This window comes from Phaethon lepturus, unplaced genomic scaffold (assembly GCF_000687285.1).
Source record: "Phaethon lepturus isolate BGI_N335 unplaced genomic scaffold, ASM68728v1 scaffold10317, whole genome shotgun sequence".
NCBI classification, from domain to species: Eukaryota; Metazoa; Chordata; class Aves; order Phaethontiformes; family Phaethontidae; genus Phaethon; species Phaethon lepturus.
The window spans coordinates 18013-27777 of NW_010551119.1; the positions used below are offsets into that span (position 1 = coordinate 18013).

Here is a 9765-nt window from a genome sequence, read left to right on the forward strand (position 1 = left end):
TGGGGAAGGATAGGTACAGCTTTGCATCCCCTGCAGTCTCCTGGCACTTGAATCATATCTCTTCGTGGAGGAACTGAATGCAATGTTTACTGGAACTACTAGGAAACAGGTGACCTCCAATATTTTCAGTATTGTCAACTGGAGGGCCTCTGTCCAGAGGGGAGAAAAAAGTCAGGTTTTGTGAACTGTTAGGCTGCTCTTTGGCTGACCTCGCAGCCAAAATGTCAAATTTCACATGATCTTCCCATGAAATCAGGAGAAATGAGTGTATTAAATTTCATGGTCATAACTCAAAAGGTCACTTGAATATTGGATAGCAAACAATGAAGGCACAGTGCCCTTTTGGTGACATCTGATGGAAAGTTCAAATACGTTGCTCATAATGAGTGAAATTAAATTTTGCTAAGATTCTACCTCATTTGAAAAAAGTAAATTAATAGCCAATCACTGTGTTACATCTGTATTTTGTTCAGCCCAATTTAATACGAGTAGCTGCATATGCTTCTTGTGGGCTTGTTGTTGGAGTTCTTTTGTGGACTATAATCCTAAGCCTACTGTTTCATATGTGTGTAATTAGAGGGGAAAAGGTTATAAATTTGGAACCTTGATTTAGATATTCAAAAGAGCACATGAAACAATGAAGGTACTCCCAGAAGTCACAAAAATATTGGATCCACTCCAGTATCTGTCTGATCTCTGTTGAAAAACAGTCAGTTTTCAAAGGATGTGTTCTTAATATCGTATTTATATAATAAATAGAAAAATATAATTCTGAAAATAATTAAATATAACTATATAAATCCTAATATAGATCGTTATATAAAATATTGAAATTATATATACATGTTGAAATCCTAAATAGAAATTCTGAAAACCTAAATAGAAATTCTGATATCCTAGACCAAAATGAACTTTCTGTAATGATTTTAACACTATTGGTAGTCCAAATTAAGAATTGCATTAACATGACACTGACTGGATGAATATTAAGTTCTTGTAGTAAATAGAAGTGCTGAAGAACACATGTGTGTACCACTGTTCATTTCATGCCTCTTCTATTTAATTTTGACATGAAGAACCAGAAGAAAGTTAATGGTTAGGAGCAAATGGCATGAAAAGATAAATTTCATGAGCACATGTTTCTTGTGGACAAAAACATCTTCTTTTGCATTCTTTTTAGCTAGCTATACTTTAAGTTTCTTTCATACAATGCATGAAACTGAGGAAGTACAATGCTCTTGTTCTCATTGTTTTAACTCCTTTTCTTAGGTAAAAATTTGCGTGCTACTTAAAAGCTCTTTGATAGGGACTTTGAACTCAAAAGCTTGTCTGCTTTTCCCAGTTTGATCTGCTGACCTAGTAGTGTAGGAAATACTGTTTTAATACTGTATCAATGAGAGACTTAATAGAAGAGGAATGTGATTTTATTTAAAATAGAAGCTGAAATAAAGCAGGTTTTACTCTCACTCTCACAATCTGACGCTCTCACTCACCAAAAGGTGGGTGTTCTAAGAAGTCTGCCCAGCATCCAGGCACCAGGGCAGGGGTTTTCAAGCCCTGGTGCCATCTGGCAGCCAGGCACCACGATGCTTGTGATCAGATGTTAGGCCCAGGATCTGCTGAGACTGCGCAGAAGTCCAGGGACGCCAGTTAGGAAGTTCTTCTAACACCTTGAATGTTCTTCTTAGGTTGGTGACCATGCACAGGTTCTGGTTATGCCTTTTTGTACCCTTTTGGTGTTGCTTCTCTGTACTGTCCCACCTCTGAGAGTCACCAGGTGACATCATTGTTTTGTCTCCCTATGTCTCTGTCCTGTGAAACTGGCCTAGATGTGTTGGGGTCCTGCTGACCTAATGCGAGTGTCATTAACACAGGCTGTTATGAGACCCCTTTCCCTGCCTGTGTGTTTGTGCTGTTGTCTCCACATGCAGGTCTTCCCACTCTTCGTTCATGACAATCTTGACCTTTCTGCTACAGTTTTCTACAGTAAAAGATAGTAGGCCACCACAAAAGCTTTTCCATCCAAAATTTTATTGCAGTGTATCTTCAGACCAGTTGTTCCTAAACTTCATTTTCCTCCAAGTACCTTTGGAATTAGATTTAACTTCCCCTTTAATGTTTCCAGCTTCTTTTTGAAAATAACTTATGATAGTAGCATTGTACCAACCCATCTTTGGATATCCATCAGACCATTGCAATCTCAGGTATAAGCCTTCTACATAAATCATAGTAGGCTGCACTTTTCTAACACCTCAGATTACCACAGGTAAAACTACAACATTGCTGGAACCTCTAACACCATGTACATATTAGAGATTACATCTAAAAACATAGGGTAATATCATTAATTTATTTTACAAAAATAGTAAATGAGAATACCAAGAAAAAATAATGGAGAATTCATGTTTAATTAAAATTAAACACTAAAATGCAACCAGTCAAGGTGTCTAAACCATACTGCATGTTTCCGAGCAAGTATCTCAAAAGGCACTTGCATTTCTAGGAAACATCTGTTCTCCAGATGCTTGCTACTCTATTGAAATAGAGACACGAGGCAAAATAATTTTACTTATGTATAAATTTGCCCTGGTTGATACATTGTTTTGATATATTTTTGTTTTCAGTACTGATCTAGGTTGTCTGTGCTCAGAAAAAAGATTTTGTTTTGTGTTAGCAGGAAAATGGGCAACCAAACCGTACAGTACATGAAGCAGTATGATAGGAACTGAGAGATTCAGGATAAAATGCAGTAAAAAATACTAATATTTCTTCAAAGCTTGTTAGCAAGCATATGTTTTCAAGTTTTACTCATAGATTTTGCAGGGCAAGTTTCCGTTTTGTATTTGTGTAATGTTGGAAATACCAGAATTGACTACATGAGTAAATGAAACAAGATAACTTGAATTCTTGTGTATCAAATGGTTACATTAATTTTAGGAATTAAACAGCTGTTTGAAAAAAACTTTTCATTGTTGTGGTATAAATTAAGGCTGAAGAAAGAGTGACATAAAGCTGAGAGTAATGTTTATTTCCAGCATATCTGAAATATAACCATTTTAGGAAAGCGTGTACAGATATAACCCAGAGAAGTACAATATATGGCAAGGCTATAAAGGCTCAGATTTTGCGGAGTGACACCGAGGATGTTTTTGTGCAAGATAAACATATTTACCCTGAAAATCCTTGGATTCCTTCCCAAGGACACCTTCTGCATATTTAACAACATCAACAAAAAAAGCGAAAGATTGCATGCGGATGTTTGTTCACGTTCCTAAGGAGTAATAGATGTTTCTGTGTGTTTTAAAAAATTTGCAAAGCAGAAAACAGAGCAATGTTGCCAGCACAAACTTGCTGATTCTCATACCAGCTCTGAAGTTAGTTTGTATGTTTTCATCAAGATGTTCTTACATAGAGGACTTGACTTTTTGGGAAAACAATACCTTGTAGCTGCTTAATTAAATAGTCAATCACACATGGTAGAATAATAACCACGCAAAAGAAGTAATTCTTATTTTTAGGGAGAGGAGTAATGTATTAGAATATTGGAGTCTAAAAATAAAGACTCTAAAATTAGAGCATTGTAAGATATGGTTGCACTGGAAGTTACTAAAATACAAAGGCAGGATTCCCCAGGGAATCTTACTGCTTTCTCATTCTAGCTCTGTTGGCTAGACTCTGTTCCTGATAACAACATGTCCTTGGCAGAACATCCGCCATGGTTAATCTGTTGTTGAGGTTGTGTCTTTTGAGGGAACTAAGGTCAGCATGGAGCTCCATCAGTGGGGAGGGGGACAGAGTGTAGGCACAGAGAAAGGGAGCTCCGTTGCAGGTGTAAATTCTCTACTTGCTGTCCCCAGGACATTGCTTCTGTCTTCCTGATGTCCTTTTCTCTCAGCCAGCCGCTTTCTTCAACGTACAGTGTGATCTTCTTTTCTCTGGCTATTAACACCCAAACTAAACAAGCAGTTCAGTGCCGGCTGATAGTGCTACAGCACTTAATACAGTAAAGCCATAAGCTTCAGGGACCATATCTCGTGATTATATATAAATCACATTTCCAAGTTACGAACACCAATATTCTACCCCAGAAAAAAATGGATTCAATAAAAATGACAACTGCAACATGAAAATCTTACATGAGCGCTGGTGTAATCTTTACATTTTGTGTTCCAACTGCTGCACAATAACATTTGTAGCCATGTTTATTGTACAATATCCACCCTCTAGTTTAAAAGCCGTAAAGGAAATTACCTTTAATGATATGATGGTAATACTAGTCTGCCTGAACAGCATGAACATCCTTGGTTCTGGCTTTCTCCTAACGTGGTACTATATGAATATTGGATGTATAAGCGGGAGAAACACATAGGAGTAAGTTACTTCTTCCTTCTATATTTGACCCTGGTGGAAGATCTAGATTACTTAGCATAATTCTGGTGTTTGCTTTGTTTTAAAAGGATACTGAAAAATCTAGATACAGCCCAGAAACTGAAAAATAAGGATTTTTCCCAAAAATATTTTTCCCAAAAAATATTCCCAAAAATTTTTTTAACCCCCCAAGCAGTTACTGCAGAGTCATTCACATGCTGCAAATTCGCATCCTAGTTTAACTTGTGCTAACTGGTTCATGATCCTGTTACCTATGAACAGATGGCAAAAGGGGCACTCGACCACAGCTGTAGGTGGAGCGTCTAGGAGTCTACTAAATCTAAGATAAAATTTGGTTAATAAGGCCAGGCATTCCTTAGTTAAGAGTGTGACTGCTATAGATAGGAGTCTGTGTGTGTGAGTTAATCTTTCACACACATTTTGTTAAAAACATTTTTGTGGCGGTTTTTATACACTGAATTACTAACACTGTTGGTTAATTATTGTACTTCCTTGGTACTACTCCAAGGCTGCATTATCTGAATACATTTAATCTTTCATCAAATCCTCCTTGATAATTTTGTATTTATGCAAAATACGTAGCATCCAGAAACAGTTTTAGAAATATAATGGAACAATATTTGTTTTAGTTAGTTGTTATTGAAAATTTTAAATTAGAGGAAAATATTGTTTAATTATATATTTTATATATTAAAATAACAGCCATTTTTGAGGTTTCCACTAAGTTTTATATTACCTGATTTTCTCATTTCTAATGTCAAATGGTTTAGGGACCCTGGCTGAATTTTTGAGTCTTACAATGAAGCCGCTTAACAAAAAGAAAACAATTTAAGTTATTTGTAAGTTTCTAAAAAGATATGTTTAGGTTCACTGTCAAATAATAAAATATTGTTGTGTTGTGATGTAGCCAAGGTTCTTTCTAATTATGTCTTCCTACTCATGTTGCCCTTTATAAGGAGTAAATTTCTTTTACTGAGTTTTTTAGGACTGGGATTTACTTAATTTAGAAGAGTTATGGGTAAGTTCAGATGCTCATTCCACACCATCCCTATGTAGTCAATGGCTAGAAAGAGGGATGATTTTTTTTTTCCACAAGAAGGTTCAGAGTATCTAAGTAATCCTTGTGACCTCAATTACAAATTGAAGATGGTTTTTTTTTTTGAGGGGTAGGCAATGCCTCTGGTGTTTTTTTGAGACACTCAGCCAAAATACTTTCAGCACTCATTCAGGTATGCAGAGATCATAGCAAGTGCCATGCCAGCTGAACCTGCAAAATTTGATTTTTAAAATTGATTATTGTAAACCCCTGCTTTGGTAGGGCCAATTCTGTATTTTGTAAACTTGTCAATAATCTCACTAAACATCAGTGAAGTCAGGGAAGACTGATAGGGGCAAAAGCTGTTGCTACTAGGCTGGAAAAGAGCATTCAGATTAAAGTTCACAGAATCACAGAATAATTAAGGTTGGAAAAGACCTTTAAGATCATCAAGTCCAACCACCAACCCAACACCACCATGCCCACTAAACCATGTCCCGAAGTGCCACGCCCACACGTTTTTTGAACACTTCCAGAGATGGCGACTCCACCACCTCCCTGGGCAGCCTCTTCCAATGCTTGACCACTCTCTCAGTGAAGAAATTTTCCCTAATATCTAATCTAAACCTCCCCTGACGCAGCTTGAGGCCATTTCCTCTCGTTCTGTCACTAGTTACTTGGGAGTAGAGACCAACACCCACCTCACCACAACCCCCTCTCAGGTAATTGTAGAGCTGATAGCAATTAGTTTACGGTTATAAGTTCATTCTGTATGAGGATGACAAAAACCTTAAAATAAAACATGCAGAATCCTAATGACCTGTAGAAGGAAATTAACATCTCCTTTTGAAATCTCTCCTAGTGAAGGAAGACCTTCCCCCAGAGTGGAGCTGCTGCATAACATAGACCCCATGTTTGTGGATGACTTCCCATGTGAGTATGCTACTGATTGTTCAAGAGTTATTAAACATACAGTTTATCTTCTGAACACTCCTTTTCCTTAAGTGAAGTATTTCCTGCTAGGTGAAACAAAATAGAGTAGGATGCCTTCTGCTTTTAAGTAAATAGCTTAAAAATACAGAGACATCATCCCCCAGGTGCTGTAAGTACTTACTGAATCATGACCAACACGCGCTTCTTAATTGAGAGAGCTCTGAAGCTCTGCTGAGTAATGAATAAAATACTCTGCGACATGGAAATGTTGAGGTGCAGCCATGTGCGTGAGGTGCATAGGGAGGCACACTGCCAAAAAAATCCTACCAAATGCTGTCTTCAGTGCTCTGGGTTGGCCAGTAGCTCCCAATGAACTGCTCACCCTAGCATGTCTTGATACATCTGTATAGTATGACCTTGCAAATGGAAGACTTGAGTTTCTGAGAAGCTGAGAAGTTCCAAGCCTTGGGTTTGCTTTTATTCCATAGTCACATGGGTTGGATCTTTAATGCCATAATCACATGAACTGGAGCTTAAGCCAATTCTATGGCTCTTTAAGCACTGTCTGTTTTATGATTCAACTTTATTAGTTTGCTAAGGACTACAAACTTTTCATTATTTTTTTCATGCAGAACAGTGGAACAGGTCCTTTCCAGTGTTTTTATAGCATTTCTGCATTTCATTAAATGAAGAAATAAATCCAGGCAGAGGAAAAGTAGCAGAGTGGGGACAGTGATAATTTGCCTGCAAGATACCCATTGTGCTGTAGTAACTGGGTGGAAAGGGGTATGATGAACTTCTGCAATGCACATCTGGTTCTGTGATGTTTTCGTCAGAAGGAGGAACATTGTGCCTATCTAGTGCTTGCTGGACAGCTCTGCCTGCAGATAATTCCTATATACTGATGGAATTAAGGTGTAGCAATTTCCCTTCAAAGGATGCTCAGTGCATCATAGCATTCCTGTACAACGTTATGCCCTGATGTGGCATTCTCAGGAATACTTCAGAGACCACCTTTTCCTTGTGGGAACTTCTGTGATTGAGCTCAGCAGAGTTGTTTGAGTAGACAAATTCCTGGTGTAAGTAGAAGGGGAATGAGCAGAGGAGGTTTTTCAGGAGCCTAAGCTCAGGAAATACTTCCCTGTATTGTTTCCATGATGCCATACTCTGATGATACTTCACTGTTTGCTACACATAGCGTGTCCTTACTTTTTGTGTGCCTTGCATGAGATGTGGGCACGGAGTGGGGTAGCTGGGCAGAAGCTGTAGAAGCTGTATAATTTTGACAAGTTACTTTTTGCCACCTGTTTTACTTTCCCACGTAATAGAACTTTTGCTCTGGAACAGGGAGACCTGACCTCCAAATTAGCATATGTTACATTTTTCCTAGTTTTGATTTTATGATACCGTTCTTAAAGGATTTGAGAGTAAGTATGGCATTTCTGATAGGTTTGACAAGATGTATCACTGTTGTACATGACAAAATATACATTAAGCTGTACTTTTTCAGATCACTGTTCTTTTAATTAACATACTGTTTGTAATGCAACAGAGCATGTTAATTTATAGTCCACTGTTGCGGACACAAAATCCAGCTTTCTTTCTACTTTATCTGTTGTCATAACATGCTTAATTTCTTATAAGTTAACTGGAAGTTGGAATGGTTTTGTGCTTTGCAGGATGACTCATTGTATTATTTATGAATCTGTTTTTGACCCAGATGGTGAAATTGTTTTGTCATATAAGGATTAAAATTTCTATTTAGCAATCTGAGTTGTTAAGAGGAACTGTATAGATATGGATATATGTGTAACTTAGCTGATTTCTACTTCATGTCTGTTTTTCATTTGTGGAAACTGAGTATAAATTGAATTAGAATGTAAAATAATGAATGGAAGATACAAACTAGCCAGATCTTTGGGTTTGCAGAGTATGACGGAAGAGCTAAGAGGAAATTAAATCTCAAGATACTGTTAAATACAATCAAAAAAATTTTCAGGATGTTGTGAATAATAAGGCAAGTTCTGATCATAATATTATTAAGGATGACACTGTACTGTTGTAGTTGTGCACACGTTCGGCATTAAGTTATTGTTGTACTTGCATTCGGAGCAGGTTCCTGAACTCGAGTGCTTTTGCATATAATTTATACATTCATATAATTATAATTAATTATATGAATTATAACAATAATTATAGATGTTGCATATAATTTATACATTCTTTCAGCATAATATTTTTATTTAATGGATGCATTTATCTTCATCTCGCTCTGAATAAACTGATACTATATATTTTTAGTAGCACGAATGATGTGATGTCTCATGTAATTAATTGATTTCTTTTGACTGAAATAGGAAAACTGAGCTTTGTTTTGTTCAGATTTTTTACACCAAAATAAGCATTCCTTCAAGGAAGTATTTGTGCAAAAGACATAATTAATTTAGTGTCAACTCAACTGTTACTGCCAAGTATTCAACAGAATGTTAAGTTAAAGGTAGGATATGCTATCTTGACTACAGAGCTAACTACATCTTTGCCGCTGTGGTCTGTTAGAGCTGCCCTTGACCTGCATGTTTACCACTCATGGAGTACCATCATACAAATTTTCAAGTTCTCAGACTGAGCACTGGTGTCTAACCTCTAGGCATCAGCCAGGGTTATTCAGCAGATCTCATGAATCTACTGATCAGCACCTACTTACCCTTTTTCAGGAGCTCATGTCCAGTGGTAAATACTATAGCCCTACAGTAGCCTTGTATCAAAGTAAGTACTGTACTTCTCTCCTGTTGTTAATACGAAACAGCGTAAGAGGGAAAACACTGTAAACTAGTTTGTCTGCAGTTCCATTTCACAAAAAACAGTGACAGGTCTCATTTCACTGACTCTTTCAAGTGGTATTTGTCTCTCTCAGAGGGCAGACTTTCTTCATTCAAATACAAACCTTTCCAGTGGTGTGAAACGTATTGCAGTGCTTTTGACTGTAATTCCTCATTTGTCATCTTCAGTGCTAATGAAGGGGTTCCTGTCCCTCACCGCAGTCTTTGCCTGCAGCCTCAGTCTGACCTGTGGCAGACCAGTGGAGTGGTTGGGGTTAAAAACAATCTTTTCTCTCAGTGAACTGATCTGGTTTGCAATGCAGACCTACAATTGTGGTAGTGTAACGGGGGAGGCGGTGGAGTGAAAAACTAGGGTGGGATCTCCAAAAACTAGGATGAGGAGGGGAGTGGGTTGCAGTCTTTGTAGCGAAGACAGTCTGGTGGTGAGCTATGTCCAAGATGGCCAGCCTGTCCTCTTCCTTTCTCCCATGCTTTCCTCCTTCCCTTGAGTTGGATCTGGAAAATCACATGGCGACAAACAGTCTTCTGCCAGATCAGCCTTCAGACTATCCTGGGTGGCGGAGGGAA

The 9765-nt window shown here is 37.7% G+C and overlaps 1 protein-coding gene across 1 annotated transcript in view; it reads left to right on the plus strand.

The window, feature by feature from the left end:
- Positions 1-9765, plus strand: part of LOC104623633 (arylsulfatase B-like) — a gene marked incomplete at its 5' end in the record, with an annotated part of 32509 nt that overhangs the window by 2602 nt on the left and 20142 nt on the right. Inside the window, one exon of the mRNA XM_010290779.1 lies at positions 6288-6358. Coding sequence (XP_010289081.1) covers positions 6288-6358 — 71 coding nt within the window. The remainder of the gene's footprint in view (positions 1-6287; positions 6359-9765) is intronic.